Raw genomic sequence first — 22,835 nt, 5'->3', positions numbered from 1 at the left:
TATATATATATATATATCCCTCCCTCTTTCATCTCTATTTCTCTCTATGTAATTTTATTTTTTCTTTCTTTTTAATTTTTCTCTACCTACTCTTGCTCTCCCATAATATATCTATCTTTTTATTTCTCTATCTAATTTCCTATTTTGAAAGCTTGATTGTATGTGGATGTATATTATGATGTGAGGATTTGGGGTGAGTTATTTTTTTTTTACTTTTTTATTATTTTAAGGTTGAGACATGTCCAACTTGAGAAACACCCAAACACGCTTGATGTACATGTTAATTTGCATTGAGCATGTTATTTTTAATTTTTTAAATTGTAAATCCATCTTTTATATTTTTTTAATCATTCTTATAGCCTTTCATTAGTCACACATATTTTCTTTTCCGTTGCTCTGTGGATGTATGTTATGGTAGGAATGGTTTTTTTTTTGTTAAACATATAAAATTTATGTAGTCATGCATACACAACTACTTATGAGACTCATGAATACTCACAAGCACATCTCTAAGAAGCTTAAGTAAGACAAGATCAAGCCCTCGTGAGGCGATAATCCAATTAAGACAAAAACTTGAAACTTGCTTAAATTCAAGAGAAATTCCTCTACAAATTATAATATTTTCTTGTTTTAAATATCAAATTTTCACTCTTTTCAATATATTATTTTAATATTTTCAGTATTACAAAATCTCTCTCTTTGACCTTATGATGAACAAAAACTATGGTCATCATCGATCTATTTTGATATCTTATGAATAGATCTGCCATTTCTTGAAATCTCTCTTCTGATTCAAAATCGTGGTGCAACGTGCATCTCCCTTTGTTTCGGTCATGTAATAGATGGAATAAATCACAAAATGGTTTTTGTTTAAGAATGAGATCTTATTAGAACTGTCCATATTCGGTTCATCTTTCAGAACCATATCACATCCCCGATCTGATGAAATAGGATGAATTTCAAACAAAACTTGGAAAACTTTCTTCCGCATGACAAGTTGAAGTCTTATTTTGTAAAATAAGTAATTTACAAGTATGTTCCTAATCATATTTCCTCAAACAAGTTGGAAACTTCGATTTTCAAAACTAACTTTAAATATAAGTTATCTTTTAGTTGAGTTCTAGTGATAATATTTGAAGAACTCAAATGATATTACACGTGTTTCTTTTAAATAATTTGTTTTCTATACTATTTGGCTATTCCAATACTTCAATCTCAAATTTCTAAAGTTATTATTTATTAATGGTTCATTAACTCTTAAGACCGTAGTTCTAGACCTGAGGGCACTTTTTTAAAAACCAACCCGTATTTTAATCATTTCAAAATTGGTTTTCCTATTTAAAAAAAAATTGTTTATACTTGAGCACACACGCATATAGGCTTTAGTATAACATTTCAAATATCAGAATGTGGAAAGCAAGAAACTAGTTCTTGGTCGGGTTACCCCCAATAGAGGCATTGGGAACGGTCGGACCTTGTACCAATGGGCGAGTCTCTTCCTCTCTCATTTCAAAATAAAACCTCATTTTTTTGAAGCACTCCAAGGACTGTAATAAATTTTAGGGGATGGTAACAAATGGTAACCATGATGAGACCCGTCATTGTCTAACTAGCATCTTTATTTGTACATTTTAAATTTTAAATGTTATCTTTAATGCTAAGACTAATCATACACCTAGCTTCATGGCTTAAATCTAGTTGGCATTCCATTACATATATCTCTAAGCATCGTTAGATGATTTGATTTCATATGCTTTCTTGTATCTAGGAGTAATTGATGGTACTTAATCATGTTCAGTTAGACTTGGAATTCAAATACAAACTTCTTCAATTTGAGGCTTAATTAAAGACATTATTTGCTCTCTTTGTTTTAATCATTATCTTAGGAAACATTGTATTAAAGACAACCGATTTTACAAGTTTGCTCATATTTCAAAGCTTCTTATACCTATTTGTTTTGGTCATCATGTTGCTTGGCTCAGTCTTAGGTAGTAGCACAAGACTTAGTCTTACAACTGGACCACACTTTCAGTAGGAAAACCTCCTTGTTAGTACTATGAGTAGTAATTTATGGTATATTGATAGGTGACCAAGGAGAAATGAAAAACCTGACTTTTAGTTGCCTAATAAAGGAGTCTATGTTTGTACTAAGCCTCTTGGCTAAGATATATTGGCATATCTTGTATGGAACAATCATAACTGATCAAACCAAACTCAATTAGGGTCCTATGTTCCTTTTCCAAATATATGCATGATAAATGTATGTGATTTTAAAAAATGCTAGATGTTTATCATTGTATGATGAATGCATGTGTGTCTTTCATACACCCTTCGATCAATTTAATAATTTTACATTCCATCTTCCTTATTTAATTCATTATCTTCTTCGATCATCTCTATGTAATCTTTAGCATGAACACGTCATAAACCCATGTTTTAACCCTAGTACCTAAGTGACTTTGATGGACTCTCTTCAAGTTTTATTATTTAGCAGGTCCAATCTTTTTTAGAATTGTTCAAAATCTACATTTTACCCTACCTTGTCAATCCCTCATTTATTTATTTGTCCAACCTCCTATTGTTGAACATGATACCTTGATTCAATGACCAACTTTGGACCATCCATATTTTTTATCCTCCTTTATATTTAGCCTGATAATTTTCTAGCTTCAACATCGTGTGTCTTTCTTCCCATTTTTACCATTTCCATGAATTCATTAGGTCATCACTTGTTCCAAGTTAATTACCAACTTTTGCTTTTTTTTCAATCATCGGACACATTATTTTAATTTATTCATTCACTCATATTGAGTCTATGTCTTCTTGAATCAACACAGACCATTATGGATTATGGGCCTTGGCAGGCCAACTTGGCCTGTTTAGGCCTAACAGTGGGCCAGGTAGGTTGGGTGAGCCTTGGGTGGGCAGCTTGCCCCTTGGCATAGTCAACCTTCCAATCAACTTATTTTTGGACAAATTTAACCCTCTTAGTGTTTTTAAACTATTTTTAAGCCAATAAAAACTAATTAATTGCTGATTTTATTTTTAAAAGACCACAATGTCCCTGTGCATTTCCTATATAAATGTCTTCTCATTTCTCTCATTTAACAAGAAAAAATCCATCGTCTTTTTAAGTCTTTGAGTTCTCTCTCTCCTCTTTTAGCTTTCTTGTTATTTTCTTCTTCTTGTTCAATTTTTCTTGTTTGGAACTTCTAATCGTCAATTTCAAACCTTCATTTCCAACAAGAGGAGACCTTAGAGGAGCTTGTGATGGACTATTGAGGAGCATCTCCAACCCATTCAAACCACCACCAAGGAGTTCTCTTTGTCCGGAAGAGCTAAAGAGATGCCTCTACATTAAATCTTTTATATTGAACGCATTTATAACTTTTCTTTCTACCATTTTCTTGTCTATTTTCTTCATAACAAACCAATGAAGGTCTAAAGTCTCTCTGGAGCCAAGGATCCTCTTTGAATCTCTGAAAGCATGACTAAGAGAAATACTTTCCTCAAAATCATTTTTTTCCCTCTTTTTAGCTGATCTTTTTAACATTTTATCTAGTTTCTGCATCTCTTTTAACTTGTATTTCTCTCATTTTAATTTATCATCTTTACTTCTCTCTTTTTCATCCTCTTTTCATTTCTCTCTTATTTAATTCTTTCTCTTTCAAATATATATTTTTCTCTCTCTCCCTCTTTTATCTTTATTTCTCTCTATGTATTTTCATTTTTCTCTCTCTTTTAACTTTTCTCTACCTACTCTTGATGTCTCATCATATATTTATCTTTTCATTTCTCTATCTAATTCTCTAGTTTGATGGCTTGACTGTATGTGGATATGTATTTTGACGTGAGGATTTGGGGTGAGTTATTTTTTTCTATTTCGATCATTTTGAGGTTGGGATATGTCCAACCCGAGAAACACCCAAACACGCTTGATGTACATGTTAATTTTCATTAAGCATGTTATTTTCAATTTTTCAAATTGCAAATTAATCTTTCATATTTTCTTTAATCATTCTTCTAGCCTTTCATTGGCCAACCTACATTTTCAATACACTCTTGAGTGACTCGCTAGATGAAATCTTACCTCTATCAATTTCCATCAAATTTTTCATTTTTGTTGTCCCTTGGATGCATGTTATGATATGAATGGTCTTTTTCTTATTATGCATATAGAATTTATGTAATTATGCATAAACAACCCGTTATGGGACTCACAAATTCTCAAAACACATCTTTAAGAAGCTTAAGTAACATGAGATAAATCCCTAATTGAATTAAGGCAAAATCTTGAAACTTAAAGGGAAACACCCCTACAAATTATAATATTTCTTGTTTTAGATATCAAATCTTCACTATTTTCAATATATTATTTTGATATTTGCAATATTGCAGAATCTCTCTCTTTGGCCCTATGATGAACAAAAGTTGTGGTCATCGTCCATCTATTTTGATATCTTATTTTTCAAACAAAATTGAAAAACTTGCTTTTGCAAAGCATGCCAAATTGAAGTCATGTTTTACAAACTAAGTAATTTATAAGTATGTTCCTAATTATATTTCTTCAAACAAGTTGAAACTTTGATTTTCAAAACTTAAAAAATCTCCAAATATAAGTTATCTTTTAGTTGAGTTCTAGTGACGATATTTGAAGAATTCAAATGATCTCTCTTAAACAATTTATTTTTTTATACTATTTGGCTATTCCAACAATTCAATCTCAAGTTTCTAAAGTTACTAATTATTAAGGGTTCATTAAGTCTTAAGTAGTTCTAGATTTGAGGGCACTTTTTTTTAAACCAAACCATATTTTAATCATTTCAAAATTTGTCTCAATATTTAAAAAAAAATTGTTTTGACTTGAGCACACATGCATGTAAGATTTAGGATAACATTTCAAATGTCAGAATGTGCAAAGCAAGATGGTAGTTGAATTAAAAAAAAAATTGTTTTGACTTGAGCACACATGCATGTAAGATATAGCCTCTCTAGATCTGTAGTTGAATTCTATTGTTTACATTGCTGCAGTTTCCTATGTTTTGAGTTGCCTACACTGAACACATTCTGCAAATATTAGAACAATATCTTTTAATTGTAAGTGTTACTTTTATGTGACTGGCAATCTCTCATGGCTGCTAGTAAAGTGGAATCATGCTTGCATGATCCAATGGTGTGTTTCACTGAATAATGTATGTCAATCATGTTTGTGGTATTTTACTTACAAGAAGAACTTACACAGTGTTTGAGTGACACATGAAAACTTAGATATGCAATGCTGCATCATCAAAACCAAGTTAGTATTAGGATGACAACTATCTTATTTCCCCAGCCTTTTCAAAATACATTTGCAATTACAATTTCCTAATCTGAGTTTAGGGAAAACTTTAGCTTTGTAGCCTCCCAAACATGTTCTGAACTTGGTTGCTCTTTCTAGCAAAAAATTTTCCTCAAACCCAATTATCAACTAGGTTGAGGGCGTCATTGAAGATGTCCTTAGAGGATGTTTGATTTGGGAAGGTGGTGTTCTGCCAAACATAGAGGGCCAATGCCCGAGTCTCATGTATTGATATGTGGGGTCCCTCAGCCTAATGGCAACAAATGGTTTCCACCCTTATCATACTTTGAACACGTCATATAGTATATGGCTAGTCATTGTTGTTGTATGTAATCTGCCTCCATGGATGTGTATGAAGCAGTCTCACATGATTGTCTTTTGCTAATTTCTAGACCAACTTCTCATAATGAGAAGATAAATGTTTATTTGTAATCTCTAATTGACAAATTGAAGTTATTTGTGGGATGTTGGTGTAGGAACTTATGATGCAAGAAAAAATTAACAGTTTGAAATGTGTACAGCTTTGTTGTGGACAGGAAATGAAATTTCAGTTTATGTAGATTTATTAGGATGGAGTACAAAAGGGATGTTGGCATGTCTTATATGTCACAATGACACAATCTTATCATTTGAAAAATAGTAATAAAGAATGCTACATGGGCCATCGAAGATTTTTGCCTGCACAGCATACATATAGACTGCACAAGAGTTCATTTGATGGGACTCCCGAATTGAGATGTGCTCTTCAACCTATTTCTAGAATTGATGCACTAGAAGAAGTAAGACATGGACAATTGACGTATAATTGAAAAAAAAAAAAATTTTAGTTTGTCATATTGAAATCATAATTTATCTCACAATTGAGACGTAATGAATATAGAAAAAGAACGGTTGTGATTGTGACGTGACAATTAGTACATTATTGAATCTAGAAGGGAAGACAAAAGATCACTACAATTCTCAGTTGAATTTGTAAGCACTGAATATAAGGCAAGTCCTTCATCCACAAAAATGTCAGGAAACTGGCGAGATCTTATTGTCTGTTGCATGTTTTACTATGATATAAAAAGAAAATGGTGTATTCTGTAAAGTTTTAAAGGATTTGAAAGTTCTAGATAGATATGCATCAAACATTTCAAGATGTGTACATACAAAGGGCTACAAGATCTCAGGGTTAAAGAGTATGATTGTCATATGTGAATTCATCAATTCCTTCCATTAGCCTTATGAAAGTGTTTGTCAAAAAAGGCAAGTGGGATGTTGATTGAGTTTTGCATTTTTTTTAAAATGTTATATACCAAAGTTGGAAAAGAAGATGATTTGAAGCATTTGGATGAGCAAATTATATTTGACATTATATCATATAGAAAAAAAATTTCTGCCAACATTCTTTAATATTATGATTCACTTACATACTTAGCTTGCAAAGTTCTTCTGGGTGGTCCTGTACAATATCGATGGATGTATTTGATCGAAAGGTAAGATCAAACAATATTTTTTTTTCCAAGCATTTAAATATTTTATTTAGCATGTAGATACTAATTTCTTACAATGATTTTTTTATTTAAGATATTCGAAGCTCAAATCTTATGTAAGAAATAAAAGTCAACAAGAATGATCTATTGTTAATGGATATTTAGTTGAAGAAAGCATGACTTTTTGCTCTAGGTATTTAAGTGGCATTGAAACACACTTTAATAGACCTACAAGAAACTATGAAGAAATTGTATCAACCTTGTGAAAAGGTCGTTTCTTGGGAGCATATGAATTAACTATTATGGACAACCAAATGCTTCAATAAGTACACACATATTTATTATTCAATCATCCCTTGGTGGCACCATGCCTTCAGTAAGATACTATTTTAATCAAATTGATTACTTTAAAATAATTGTATTTATTTATTTTACTAATAACTTGGTTTGTCAATAGGCAACATATAAACTTGATGGGAAGATGATACTACAAAAGGCCTCATTAGATTGAACAATTGCATAAGGTCCAATTTCTAGATTTTCTCCAAGATCATGTAAGTTATATATTAGACACTTGTATTTTTTTATTTTAATATTTATTTTGTTTGACTATCTAACATATCACTTATTTGCATTAGATTTGTTAGTTACGCCAAAGAGGTACAAGCCAACAAGTGGATGATGAACATATTTGGCTCTCTCACTATCTTCAAAAAGTGGTGAAAAAATATTATGGCTTTATCACAAATGGATTTTGATTTCATACATTTAAAAGAGAATGGAAGAGAAAAACTCAAAATAATGGTGTTGTTGTCACTGCACAAACTTCTAATGCAAGAGATAAAAATCCAGTTATTGGTGAAGATACTGTTACGAAATAAGGTACAAGTATATTACCTATGTTTATATGTGTACATTACATATATAAATATAGGCTGAAATATGTATTAGTATTATTGTTAATAATGTATTATTGATAGGTCATATTTTTAGGTGTTTTATTTTTATTTTTTTGTTCCTTGTTCTAGTCGTTAGCTAGTCAACGACTCTTTTATGAGCTGTTGGAACTAGTCCAATGGCTAGTCCCCTCTAGCCTTTCCCCTCTTCTCTTGTAAAAATATCTCACTGTTCCTGTTCCTGGAAGAAAGTAAGTTGTTATGAACAACAATTTTCAAGTTATTGAATAAAGGATTCTTATTCTCCCACTTGGCCTTACTGCCTATTTCTGCTGCATATTTAATTGGTGACTGTTGCAATCACATTTTCATGGTATCAAAGCCCTGGTTGGATTGATTATTTATAGGATTTCTAAAGTTGGGTTGCTGTTTTTATTTCTGAAGACTAAATCATCAGACTTCTACCTATTCATCGCTATCATTCTCACGTGGCACACCACCTGTTTGTGGAATCTTCTCAAGGATTGTCTACCTCTAAGTGAAGTTACCTTCTATTTCTTTCTGTTGCACCTTTGAGAAAGGATATTCATCCTAAAATAGCACCTCATATTATGCAGTTTTGATCTTGGTCTATTGCTGCACTCCAAAGTATACATCTAATTCTAAACATAATCTGGTATGAAGTTATTATAGCCCCAGTTTTTGGAACTGATTTTGCTAAATCTTAAGAAATCAGTTGATTATCATCCACCAACTATTCGGTGAAACATCCAAAAGTATTACTTAGTCCTTTATAGAAGTTTTCATGGAGGATTCCAAAATTTTGATTGAGGGAGGGAGCTATCATGCTTCATACAAGCTCGATGGAACTAACTATATCTTATAGACTAAATGTTTGGAGATACACATCAAATGAAAATACTTATGGGGCTTCATAAGAGGTATGTCTATACATCCTTCTCTCAAGTTAACTAAAATAGAAAATAGGATTGAGAAAGAATTAGATGAAGAAGAAAAATGAAATGTTATGAATGAATATTATTAGAAACTAGATGATAGGGAAGCCAAGAACTCAATGATTAAAGATTGGATTATGGAAGCACCAAACCTAGAAATGCCCAAAATGTCATGTACTATGAGAGGCAAGTGAGGTATGAGAATACCTCAAAGGAATGTTTACTTAAAAAAACATGGCTCAGAAGTATCTATTGATTCAAAAAGCTCAAAATATCAAACAAGGGGAGGAAAATGTAAGAGATTACTTTATGAAAGTCTTTTGTGTTTGAAGTGAATTAGATAAACTTAGCCCTAAACTAAGAATGAGTTGCAAATGTCATGATACTAGAAGAGATGAAGTTAATGAATCTAGATTTTTTCAATTTCTTCAATGGCTAAGACCCGAATTTGAACAAATAAAATGAGCCCTATTATCCTTAGCTTCTCCTTCACTTATTCATGAAATTCTTACCAAACTAAGTGGAAAAGAGACTAGAATGATTTTTTTTAAAGAAATAGATATTGTTTTCATTTTCAAACAAGAATAAGACAAAGTTATAGCCACTTCTAGACCCAGAAACAACTCTAGATCTTATAGACCCCCTCACTTTAAAAATCAAAATAAAGGATAATATAAGATTGTTTGTCATTTTTTTTGTCATGAACAGGGTCACATAAGTCCTAGTTGCCCAAAATTGAAAGGAAACAAAAAATGAAGGACAATCGTGAAATTATGAAATAAATTTTCATAAATGAAGAAGTTCGTATTCTCAAGGTGGGCAACACAATCCTAGACAATTTGATCAAGCTCTCAAGAAGGTTGCAGATGTTCAAAATAAAGGATGTGAACTTGCGTCAATCTCCATAACATCGAATCAAATTATAACAGCTCTTCAACCTATGATAAATGAGTCAAATTCTGGAGCTCTAGCAACAACGGCATCCACCTCCAACACTCTCGATATGGTCCTTTAGCTTTTAGATTCCTGTGCTTCATTTTATTTGGCACCTAATATATCTTCTTTGTCAAGTTTGAATAAGCAAAAAATGAATCAAATGTATTTACTGCTGATGGAATGTCTTTGAATGTTAAAGGAGTTGAAAATTTAAAAAAAAATGAAGAAAAAACAAAAATTCTTAATACCAAAAAGTTAGTTATGTCCCTAAACTTAATCTTAACTTACTTTCTGTATCCCAAATTTCAGATGTTGGTTTTGATATAGTTTTCTTATCAAGTAAATGTTTAGTGCATGATCACCAAACCAAGAGATTGATTGGAGAAGGTTTTAGAAAGGGTGATCTTTACAACATGAACAATTTATGTATTTCCAAAGAAAACTTTTGTAACTACATCAAAAATGTTGACATCAATGTTTGGCATCAAAGATTAGGTCATCCAAACATTAGCAAATTATCTATAATGACTCCTACCAAGGACTTTTGTACTGAGAATTGTAAATGTAATGATTGCATACATAGAAAAATGAAATCCTTATCTTTTGGACAAAGAAGTTTCCTTTCTTCTCTACCATTCTCCTATTATGTCAAAAGGAGGGTAATCTTATTATGTGATTTTGTTGAATATATTTCCTAAAATTCAAATATGAAGTATTTGAGGTGTTCAAATTTTTTCACAACTTCGTAAAAACACAATTTGATGCTAAATTAAAAATCCTAAGAACCGCTTTCAGAGGTGAATAAATTTCAAATGAATTCAAAAGATATTTGGAAAACTGTGAAATAGTTCATAAAAAATCATGTCCAAGAACACCTCAACAAAATGGACTTTCTAAAAGAAAATATAAATACATAGTTGAAACAACAATAACCCTACTTATTGCAAAAAATATACCTAAAAACTTTTGGGCTGAAGCAGCCATTGCTTCTATTTGTCTCACAATTAAAATGCCTTCAAAAATTTTAAAGAATACAACTCTTTTTGAGAAGTTATTTAAATATGAACTCAATGTCAATAGACTTTGAATTTTTGAATGCAGATATTTTGTTTTAAATGACAAGAGCAACAAACTGAACTCAGAGGTTATTGAATATGTCTTCATTGGTGATTACAAAACACAAAAAGGCCAGAAATGCTATGACCCAATCAAAGACAAAATCATAGTCTCAAGAAATGTAAAGCTTAATAAAAAGAAAGTGGATTTGAAAAATGTAGAGAACCACAAAATAACAATAATTATTTTTTTCCATTCAAGTACCCTCTCAATGTGTTGACAAAATGTATGATGAGATTGATGATAGTAATATTAATGAAAGAAATGATGGTGGAGTATCCAATGACATAGTTACATATCATAGAATAAACCGACAGCAAAATATTGGTGAATAAGAACACCATGAAACTGTTGATCTTCATTTTACTTCAAATGAAAACAACCTTAGAAGATCCACTAGAAATATAAGCAACCCTGTGTTATATCAGACATTCACCCCAACATATAGAGCTAGAATCAACGTCATTCACTCTCACTTTTGGCCATCTACATTTAGTGAAGCCTCAAAATATAATGAGGGAAGGAATGCTATGATAGAAGAATTAAATGCCTTGAGAAATGATCAAATATAGAAATACAAGATATACCCATTGGAAAAAAGACAATTGAATGCAAATGGGCTAAAAAGGTGAAAACGAAAAGTGATGGCTCTTAAAAAAGATATAAAGTTAGGCTTCTTTCTAAAGGTTATACCCAAGAATATGGAATTGACTATGAAGAAATATTTGCTCCTATAGCTAAAATCAAGAAAATCTATCAAATGAATATTAAAAAACATTCTTAAATGGAGATCTTATAGAAGAAGTTTATATGGATGCACCACCAGGTTTTTTACTTCCACAAGAAAAAGTTTTAAGACTTAAGAAGGCCCTATATGTTTCAAACAAGCCCTTAAAGCTCGGTTTGATTGATTTAACTCAATTATCTCTAATTATGGATTTCATTCATCTTTGACTAAGACTGCCTTATTTGTCAAGAATATTGTTGTAGGTATCATAATCTTCCTACTATATGTTGATGACATAATTATTACAGGTAGTGACAAAAAAATAATTAAAGAATGTAAGAACCTACTACAAAAAACATTTGGAAATGAAAGATTTGAGTTTTTTAACTTACTTTTTAGGAATTGAAGTTGCATATTCCATTAGAGGCTATTTTTATCCAAACTAAGTTTTCTGCAAAGATTATTGCTAAGTCAGGTATAACAGATGATAACATTACGGAAACTCTTGAAGTAGTAGGAAGCAAAATGAAAATTGATGATGAAGTTGCTCTTACCATTCCTACTCCCTACCAACAATTTTGTGGGATCTTTAATATATTTCAGCATTGCTCGTCTTGATATTGCTCATGCGGTTCATACAATATGTCAATTTCAACATGTTCCATCAACTCTATTCATATGGGAGTTGTTCTTTGTATCATTAGATACATCAAAGGGATAATAAATAAGGAAGAATTTATGGCTTCTTCTTGTTCTCTAAACTTGATTGCTTATACTAATGCTGATTGGAGATGAGATCCAAATGCCAGACACTCAACCACTAGATTTTGCATTTTTTTTAGGGGAATCATTCATCTCATAGAAGTGCAAAAAGCAATAGAAAGTCTCTTTCTTTTGAAGAAAACTATCAAGCTTCCATATGTTTTCTTATAGTTTCAGCTGGCTAATTTCTTCACTAAGCCTCTATGTTCTCTCAGATTAAACTTTCTTTTAGACAAACTTTCGGTGATAGCACCATAAGTTTGAGTGGGTGTTAAAAAATAGGGTACATGTATGCATATATTACATATGTTTATGTGTGCACATTTGATATAAATATATATAGGCTAATATATATATTAATATTATTGTTAGTAATGTATTATTGATAGGTATAGGCTAATATATGTATTAATATTATTGTTAATAATGTATTATTGATAGGTCATCTTTTTAAGTTTTTTATTTTTATTTTTATTTTTTTGGTCCTTGTTCTAGCCTTTGTCTAGTCCCAACAGCTTTTTTTCAATCCATTGGAACTAGTCCAATGGCTAGTCCTCTCTAGCCTTTCCCCTCTTCTCTTCTATAAATATCTCACTATTCCTTGTACAAAGTAAGTTGTTATGAATAGCAGCTAGTTATTGAATAAATGATTCTTATTCTCCCACTTGGCCTTAGTGCCTATTTCTACTACATATTCATTTGGTGACTGTTGCAGTCACATTTTTAGATACCTACTATGGTATTATTAAGGATATCTTTGAAGTTGATTATTATGGCGTTTTGAGGTTTGTATTGTTTAAATGCGTATGGTTTGATATTTTAAGTTGACATTCTAGAGGCATAAAGAAGTATGAGTTTAGTTTTGTTCTTGTGAACTCTAAATATACATGTTGTCCATGATCAACCATTTGTGCTTGAATCTCAAGTTCAACAAGTTTTTTATGTAAAAGACTTGTTGGCACATATTGGAAAGTCGTTGTGAAAGTGGAGCCTCAAGACTTGTTTGACATGCAAAGTGAATAGACTACGTCAAATGAAATGATCGATGAAGTAAATTTGCATCCTTGGGATAGTGAATTTTATGACCTTGAATTGTCCGAGACTGTTGATGATGTTATTTCTTGGGTTCGGACAGATGTGCCGGCTTTGTTTGCCATCACATCCTCTACAATTGATTGAACTTTCAAAGAACTATCAAATGATGTAACATTTTTAGAGTACGACATATTGTATAAATAATTAAAAAAATGTACTTTGAAATGTCATATTTATTAATGAGGTATTTATTGAATGTATTTAGTTTTGTTTCAATTTTTTGTGTTTGACAGCCTATTCCAGGTTTGTTGTTCTTTCAATTTGGTACTAAAAAAGAAATTCTACTTTTAGTCATACTAAATCATGTGATGCTATTAATGAGTATGGTCAGACTCATGCAAATTTAGGCTAGTTTGTTTCATTATTTTGTTAGTGGTTTGTTGATTGAATTATCTCATATGGTTCTCATTTTCGAGCTGTTTGTCTAGTCATAGATGGATAAGAGTGGAATTTTTTCATGATATGTGCAACTATGTACAAATGCAAGGCGATGAAGCTAGTACAAGTATGAATTACTTCTAGTCATAGCTACTTACATCTTTACTTGTTTTTATTTGCTTACTCATCTATTGTACTTTTAGGTCAACAACCTCCACAAAAGAAAACAAGGGGCCTTTCTTGTGCTTTAGATACAATGAGGTTGGGTTCACAAAAGTTCAAAGTGGAGGTTAACAAGCATAGTAAACTAATATGTGAAAATGCTTAGAAATTGAGCATATTTATCAGTACATTGGTATGAAATCCTCAAGTCACAACACTTACCTACTACAAATGAAAAGAATTACCTAATATGGGCAAGGATTATGTGTGACATCGTGTCTTGGTAAGTAATTTTTTTTTTCATTGTTTATGTTTAATACAAAATGTTTTTCCATTAGTAATGATATATTTCCATTGTTGTCTTGCAGAAAAAATACGAAGTCCCTGGTGTTACAAATACATGGGTGATGAAAGAGTACCAAACTTTACAAAAAAGTTCGAGGTGTAAATTGAGAAAAATTTACAGAAAATATAGAACTTTGGATAATTGTATGCAACATTGCAAGGTCATAATCCCTAAAGATCAATAGAGGTACTTGATTCAACACTTTGAAAGTAGAAGACCACAGGCTGTGTAGAAAAATTTGTATAATATTTCCTTTTCTCTCTCTCTCTCTCTCTCACTCTCGCTCTTTGTTGCATAATTTGAGTACGACATAGTTCAAATTGGGTTTGGTTTTAACTTCATCAGGTTTTGATTTTTGATATTGTTGCAGTAGCAAAGTGAAAAAATAAAGCAAACCATGCAATGTCAAAGTTTCCTCTTACTCCTTGCACAAAAAACTTTTGCTCAATTTCGAGCTGAAAATGTAGTCTCATTAATCAAATTTTATCTTATTTGTCATTATTTACTTAAATTTCTGTTATTAATTATTTGTTGTATGCAGATTCCAGAGGATGCACTAGAGGCTTCATGCGCTGAAGTTTCATTATTATTGAACAAGTAGAAAAAGAGTATTATAATCCATCCGCTAGTGAAGCAGCTATAAGTCATAGTTCTTTGTTATTAATATGGATTGTGTTTAAAGGTACTAAATGCACACATTTTTTGAACTTACACAAATTTACAAGCTCAGATCAATGAAGCATTTTCTAAACCACCTCAAGGAGCCAAAGATGACCATCTCCAAATGATGTTCTTTCACAAGTAATGGGGCAAGAAAAATATGGACGAGTGCACACATATGGGATGGGAGTCAAACCATCACAGCTTTTTAGTGCAATTCCTAGTCAAACAGAACTAAGGGCACAAAAATGTGATTTTTCGTGGAAAGGTGGAACATTTATGCAATAAGGTGGATGAAATAGATGCCATCCACAATGAGAAAATATGTGAATTGGAAACTAGACAAGTTGAGAGCATATGTGAACTTGAAGCCAGGCAAGCTGAAAAAATACGTGAACTACAAGTAAAACAAGCTGAAAAGGAACATGAAATGGAAGAAAACAAACAGAAAATTATTGAGTTACAAGATCAAGTTAACTTGTTGATGACAATGATGACAAAAAAGCAATCATAGGCAAAAAAGCAATCCTCCTCTTGTGCCCATACACAGCCATGCACCATCAATCAGCTACCTCGGCCATGTGCATCACCTCTCATACAATGCCGAGAGCATCTACTTGAGGAGAAAGGCCCAGCTGAGCTTACTTGACTGGAAGACAAGTCAGCTTGATAGGCAAACCCTTACATCAGTTGCCGGTATTCTAGCCATGGGCCACACTGGGTTATTTCTCTCTTGTGTGATTCGTCGACCACGTGGCACATTGTTTGATTTTTGCCTTGTCTGATCCTCCCTTGCTCATTGGACCTTCCTATAAGAAAAAATTCATATTCCACAATGCTATTGCAAAAAGAGCATGCTTAAGAGAGGGATGCAGGTAAAATCTCTTCTCTATGATTGAATGTCTAAATCGGTTTCTCAATCTTCTTCACCATCTGAGCAATCACCAATTATAGGTTTGTGTTCAAACGGTGATAGGCATACATCATCTATGCGTTGACAACGTCTATATCCCTATCCATCATGATAGAGCAAATATGTTCTTGAGCAGTTGCCGCATGCAACCACTCCCTTCATTTGATTTCCATTTGGATCTTACCTACCATGGGTGGATCCTTATCTATATCGTACAAACGCCTTATTTGACTGATGATCTTAACAAATCGTGAGAATTAGTCTAATGGATTATATCAAAATAGCCCCCTAATGCTTGAAGTTTGATGGACATCATCTTTTTTAAACATTGAAGTTCATTTTCCAAGGCATCTCCAAGCCTCGTTGGAAAAAGTTGATTCGTGATTTAGGGAAATATGGTACTTAACCCAAGTAGTGCCTTATACATTTCTCTTGATCTCTCACATTTTCTCCGTTTTGCGTGGTTAATAATGCAAGAATTATATCATTAATGAACTCTTCATAACCACGTCATACAAACTCCATAAGCTCTTACATAACAAACAGCCTTCATTTTAAGGCTAAAAATCAAAAGCCTTCATTAAATATAAACACAGAAGTTGACATATTTGTGATAAAGTTGCCGTCGATTGCCATGATTTTCTAATATGTGATTTTGTTTCAGGGACTCCAGCAACCTAGCTCGTCAATGGCTTAAATGTCCTATTTAACACAATGGCGAGGTGAAGAATAATTTTCCAATCCCATAGAAATGCACTCAAAATAATATTTTATGGGAGAGTAAAATAAATGGTAAGGAAATACTTGCCCTTCACCATGTACAAGTGCTTTAAATACAAATTAAAAGGGGATGCTATCCCCGTTGCAACTTTCCAAATAGAGCTTAATACCTTTCGGAAATTTACAATGAGGTGAAAGTTCGTACCTTTCAATCAATTTCAAGACACCTTAGAATTTAATCACCTCTCAATTTTACATGTCCATTTTTCAATTTAGATATTGAACAAGAAAAATCTAAATTAGTGCAACAGTCTATGGCAAGCGTATACTGGCCCTCTCCGAACACCTATAATATTTTTTTCTCAAATTTGATTTGAGATGTCGCAGATTGGAGTTTTGCTGAGTTTCAAGTTGAATTTGGTAGCTCACAGACAAACAAGCTTGAACCTTGGTCCACAATTCAACAGGATGATTGTCACCTGAAATGCATTCTTTCTATTGGAATAGCAGATTGCACGAGAAGAAAACTACCAGCGCTAAAAACAGTGACATTTATCAATCGAGGGATAAAATACTTCTGATGAGGGAGAGAGAAATGTTACTCATCCACCTGAATGTGAAATAATAAAGCAATATAATTTACAATGAAACTGGGTAGTTTTATAACCATCAAGCAGCCACCTCGTGAATTGGATAAATTTAATGACGATCGCAGTGATATAGTAGCGCTTGCAGCCTGAAATGCAGTACAATCACCAGGAACGACTTGGTGGATGCTCATCCATCATACTGAGCAACAGTAGTTCAGCCATCGACAACAAAAAAGTCAAGGTGCCATGGTATTTGTTCCACCACCTACTCTTTTCAAAAGAAACAGAAAGGAACTGAAACTTCACCAAGTGGATTTCTATTCAGTAGTCAAGCCTTAGAACTCGCAAACCCAACAGTATTGAAGAAGCCATTCTTCAACAGCAACCTCAGAAACTTCATCGTTGCCATTCTTCCCTAGCTTCAGTCAACCAGCTTCCTCCTCCTTTTTTTTGGGGAAAATGCAGAAGATTCTATCATCAAGAAAGTTACTTGCTTTAGCATATGCTCACCCTCACATTCTGCTAATCTCACACTCCAGCTTTGTACCTAATCACTTGTGATCCATCTTCTTCCTCGGATTATATACCCTCCATGACTATGATCACTGCTCTCACCACCACTCTCTGCACTGGTGTATCCAGACGTTCTACGTGGTTTTCTACTTCTTGAAACACCACTGTCACTCACGCTTCCATTGAGAAGAGGATCATCTATACCTCGGATAATTCGTTTAGCAGGAGTGGATTCACCAATGCAGCTATCATCCTTGCTCCTCCTCTTCTCCCTCTCGCTCCTCTTTATGTTTTGGGAAATCCTATGAAATTTTTCATTGATCTTCGTGAAGCCCTTCTCCACAGGCTCTACAGCATGGGTAACTGTGAACTTGACATCATTCACAATCTAAACAAGCCAAAACTAGACCGCATTAACAAAGCACTAGAAAAACTTTGAAAAATGAATAGCACTTTTTCAGAAAGGCTCACATCCCAAAGCCAATGAAAGCTTACATATTCACCACCACCAAGGACGATGTCTCGAACACTCTCTTTCAATGTCATTCCACTCTTTTTGTCAAAGTCAGGCTGGGGCAATCGTAGCTTTGTGGGGCGCTCACTATCCTTAACCTCATCAGGGTCCGGAGGGCAATCCATATCTGCATAGTCACCAAGGACAGAAACACTTGTTGAATCACGGTCACCCATCATCACATATGGCTTAGCAGGGTATACGTAAAGGTGAATGACTGAAGCAACACCCATCTGCACTGATGAATATCAGGCTGTTAAGATTTACGCTGTGTCATCAACAAGCATAATGACAAATTAATGCCAGGAAACAAATATATATACTGCAACTGATGTTTATCAACTGAAAATCAAAGAGCATACAAATAGCAACGTTAATGTGATTTACTTGCCGAGACATACCTTCTTAAGAATAACTGCCCCAGGGTATCCCTTCATCAACAAGAAATCACTATGCAAGACATCATTTAATCATGACCTATGAAAAGGAATTCTCATCTTTGCATATGACTATTCAAGCAGGAAGAGACTTATTGTTTTCTAATTTGGAAAAACCACACCTGAAGCATAAAGGGCTTCATCTAACAGAAGTCTCTTAGGAAGCCATACTGCGCATAGTTCTAATTAAGTTGACCTATGCACAACGGTTTGAAGATGAAACTGTCTAGGAACCTAATCACGTGGATTCTCCAATTTTGACTCCAAGCATCATATATTCTATTGATATAGGAACCCCAAAATTGGAGTACGCATATAATGTTCAATTCACCAGATATTGGTAGATTAGATATACTATGTATATAGGTTTATTATTATGTAATTCTGTTTTTGTTCGTCTTTTTTTAGTATTTTTTTTGTTTTATTTTTCTTTCAGTCTATTGTAAGGTCATCAATGGCCTTTGACGTAGGGGCTGGCTGTTGACGAGCTCTCAATGGGTAGAATTCTAGCCATTAGGTACTGGCGTAACTAGTTCTCCCTCCTTTGTTGCACCTATAGGAGAAATTACTCCCTTCAGTAATTCAACATTTTCTAAGCATTATAATACATTATTGGTGTATTGTATGCCTTAATACACAAGTCTTCTAGGTGATTGCCTGGTTGGCCTTCAATTCCATTTTGTTCTGTGTATTTGGGCTGGATTCCATGCCAATTTGTGGGCATCTTCCACCGACATCCACATAAAACCCAATTTCCTATTTGTGTCTGTGACAGTTGGCAAACCTAGTGAGCTAATGCATAAGCTTTGTTAATAGAGCCAAAATCAAGCCCAAAGACATTACCAAGTCGGGGTGACCAAACTGCATGCCTCATGCACCCTCATATTTATACCTTTAACAGAAAATGCTCATAGAAAGGTCTTATTATCTACAATATCAAATGTTAGTAAGTTGTCAATATTCAGAATCAAATGCATTTCTTACTTATTTAGCTTAACAATTTATGATGACTATTCGTATCTTAAATGATTTTATAGCTTAGAGAAGGAATATTTTCACGTTTGCTTTTGTACTGAGACTAAAGGAAGTACAAGACCTCAACTATCCAAACTAAAAGTCAGCCAGCTGAACTACATGCCAAACGTTGATGCTCCAAGTCCACGTAACAACCTCCTATTTACTTTTGTGTGGGTGTGTGAAGGTATTACGAACATGCATGCACGAGCACAATCAAGACTCCAATCTATGTGTTAAAGTTTTCTAGAGTCTATTTGAGTCTTTCTGAAATATTAGAAAGTGGACAAGGGTCTACTTATGGTTTTAGTACACTTTAGTGGACTGAAATTGTAAATATGTTGTCAACACCCTAATCTCTTTAAATATGAGATTAGGGTTACGTGAGGAATAACACAAACCTTTTCTCTCTCTCTCTCTCTCTCGTGCAACATGGTATCAGAGCCTCCACCGGCGGCGACAACCAAGTAAGTTTTCCGGTGATCTCTGTCTCCGGCGACTTCTTCCTCCGGCGTCTTCCTTCACTTTCCTCCTCTCGTTGCCCAACTTTATTTCTTCTTACCCACCAACAAGGAGGCGGTAAAGAAATAAAGTTTGGGTGTGCTGCGTGGAGAAGGACTGGTCATGCCTATGTCAGATTCTCATGGCTGCTGTTTGATATGAGGAACAGCAGATCTTGTGGATTTTTTTTTTTGCGTAAGGTGTGATGATCGTGCAGTCCTTTTCAGAAAAACAATAAAAAAATGGGGAAACGTGGATGGTGTTCTGCTGATAGTGTAAGAGAAGACAGAAATCAGAAGGTTTATAGCTGTCTCTGTTTTATTTCTCTCTGAAGGTGCAGAAGGCAGCAGAAATCAGCAGCTATAAGTAGTCATTTGAAGGTGTAAGCAGTTGGCTAAAAGCATCAGTTTTCAAGGTGTAAACAATCGGCAGAAGGCAGCAGAAATCAGCAGGTGTCAGCAGTCGTCTGAAGGTTTAAGCAGTCGGCTGAAAGCATCAGTTCTTTCTGAAACTGAAAATCCATTGCAGTCGACCAAAATTCAGTAACCTATTTTCTACTTTCTGTTATGCTTTCAGACGTGGGCAGTTTCTGTGATTACACATGTTTTTTGTTATCTAGCATGTGATCTTCTTATGATATTCTGAGGATAGTAGAAATATATTTCTCTGTGGTTTTTTGACTGCTGCATCCCTACTAGTGTGTGTCAGTTTTTTTTATGGCTGAAAGTAGTAGATCAGAAAGTTTTTATGAATACAAGATGGCTGGTAACTCTTTTTCGTATGGAACCACAATTAAACTTGATGGTTCTAATTACGAAATCTGGTCTAGGGTATTTATGATGTCTTGGCTGGTCATAGGAAGAAATATATTATTGAAGAAGATGAACCTCTTGAGAAAAAAGGGAAATATGCCGCGTGGGAGAAAGATAATAACATTGTAATGACATGGATTATGAATAGTGTCGAGTCTCGCATAGCTCCAACAATTGCATACTACACTAAAACTAAAGATATGTGGTCTTTCCTGCAGAAAACATATTCTCATTTTACTAATGTTATTAAAATTTTACAATTGGAAGAGAAGCTCTGTAACATACGGCAAGGAGATCGGCAAGGAGATCAAGATCTGTCATAATATTTTGCCACATTAACTGCTGCATATAAACGGCTAAAAGCTCTTCGCCCACCTTGCAAGCACTGTTATGCATCACATTTTGAAACTGGTATGGTGGTAAAGTTTCTTTCTGGGTTATCTACAGAATATTCTGTGGCGAAGTCTCAAATTCTCACAGGGAGTGATCTTCCAAACTTGGCAGATACTTATAATAGGCTGAGTCGTCTTGCAGTCACTCTTACTCAGCCTACGCATGAGACACCAGTCTCTGCACTTGTGATGTCAGGAGGACGTGGCCATAGTTCGTTTGTTGGAACTAGGGGGCGTGGTGCAGGACGTGACAGATTTCAATGCTCCTATTGTGGTAAAATAGGTCATTTAGAGGACCGATGTTGGGACAAGCCTCCCCATTTACGTTCTGCCAGTCAACCAGGACGTGGTGGAGGGAGGACAAATGCAGGGAAAGGGTCTTCTTCATCTAATGCAACTTACTCACAGGCTACAACTTCTCTGGTTGAGTCTACTACCTGTTCTCCCCTACCTTCATCATACTCTCTCAACTTAAGCAAGGAGGAATATGATCTGGTTCTAGCTCAAAGGTTTACCCCTACCTCGACCAGCAATGCAGCAATAGAATCGGCTTTCTCTATTGGTGCCCCAACCAGTGACCCAAGTATGATATGGATGATTGACTCAGAAGCATCCAAACATTGTTGTAATCAGCCACATATGTTTTTATCATTTACCAGGTTCACTAAACCACAACATGTCAGATTGGCTGATGGCAAGTTGTCCCCTATTCTGGGTAGTGGTGATATATAGCTCACACCTTTGGGCACCATTACACATGTGCTATATGCTCCTCGCTTTCCTGTTAACCTGTTATCTGTTAAGCAATTGACTAAAAATTTACAGTGTAGAGTCATTTTTTATCCTGGTTCATGTTCTTTTCAAGACTTACAAACTAGGAAGATGATTGGTGGCAGCCATGAACGAGAGGGGCTCTATTTCCTTTCTGTCCCTATAGATGTTGCTGCATCTTCCTTCACATCGAAGCCTTCTCCTTTGCAGTGGCATCTCATACTGGGTCATCCCTCTGTGTCCAAGCTTCGTCACATTTTTCTAGATATTCCTACATCAGAGTCTTTCTTATGTGATGCATGCCAGTTAGGCAAGCATACACGTAGTAGTTTCCCTTTCAGTTAGAGTCCATCGAGTCAAAGTCCTTTTGATCTTCTCCATGTTGATGTTTGGGGTCCAAGTCGAGTTCCCTTTCGTTCACGTTTCTGGTATTGCCTAGTTCTGATTGATGATTTTACTAGAGTTAGTTGGGTATTTTTGTTATGGGATAGGTCTGAAGTCATTTGTATTCTTCAGAAATTTATCAATGAATTAAAAACTCAGTTTAGTGTTACTGTCAAAAATATTCGCGCTGATAACGCTCTTGAATTTAAATCTTCTGTCCTACTTCAATTTTATGTCAATCATGGTATTCGACCACAATATACATGTCCCCACACATCCCAATAAAATGGTGTTGCAAAACGCAAACATCGACAGCTTCTAAATGTGGCCCGTACCCTTATGTTGCATACTCATATGTCTGCCTACTTTTGGGGTGATGTTATTCTTACTGCATGCTATCTCACCAACAGATTGCCCTCGTCTACTA

The 22,835-nt window shown here is 34.2% G+C and overlaps 1 protein-coding gene across 2 annotated transcripts in view; it reads right to left on the bottom strand.

The window, feature by feature from the left end:
• Nucleotides 1–17,045: 17,045 nt before the first annotated feature.
• The window catches only part of LOC116258698 (protein LAZ1), a 42,883-nt gene continuing 37,093 nt past the window's right edge, over nucleotides 17,046–22,835 (bottom strand). Inside the window, exons 8-9 of one of the 2 annotated variants that reach the window (XM_031636019.2) lie at nucleotides 18,079–18,330; nucleotides 17,046–17,971 (exon numbers count right to left, since the gene is read on the bottom strand). In XM_031636019.2, coding sequence (XP_031491879.1) covers nucleotides 17,618–17,971; nucleotides 18,079–18,330 — 606 coding nt within the window. In that variant the 3' untranslated portion in view covers nucleotides 17,046–17,617. Of the gene's footprint in view, nucleotides 17,972–18,078; nucleotides 18,336–22,835 lie in introns of those variants that run through there. The other variant, XM_031636021.2, reaches the window with a different exon arrangement.

Source organism: Nymphaea colorata, chromosome 8, assembly GCF_008831285.2.
Source record: "Nymphaea colorata isolate Beijing-Zhang1983 chromosome 8, ASM883128v2, whole genome shotgun sequence".
NCBI classification, from domain to species: domain Eukaryota; kingdom Viridiplantae; phylum Streptophyta; class Magnoliopsida; order Nymphaeales; family Nymphaeaceae; genus Nymphaea; species Nymphaea colorata.
Note: the sequence above shows the minus strand (reverse complement) of the source record. Positions and strands in the feature narration are given on the sequence as shown.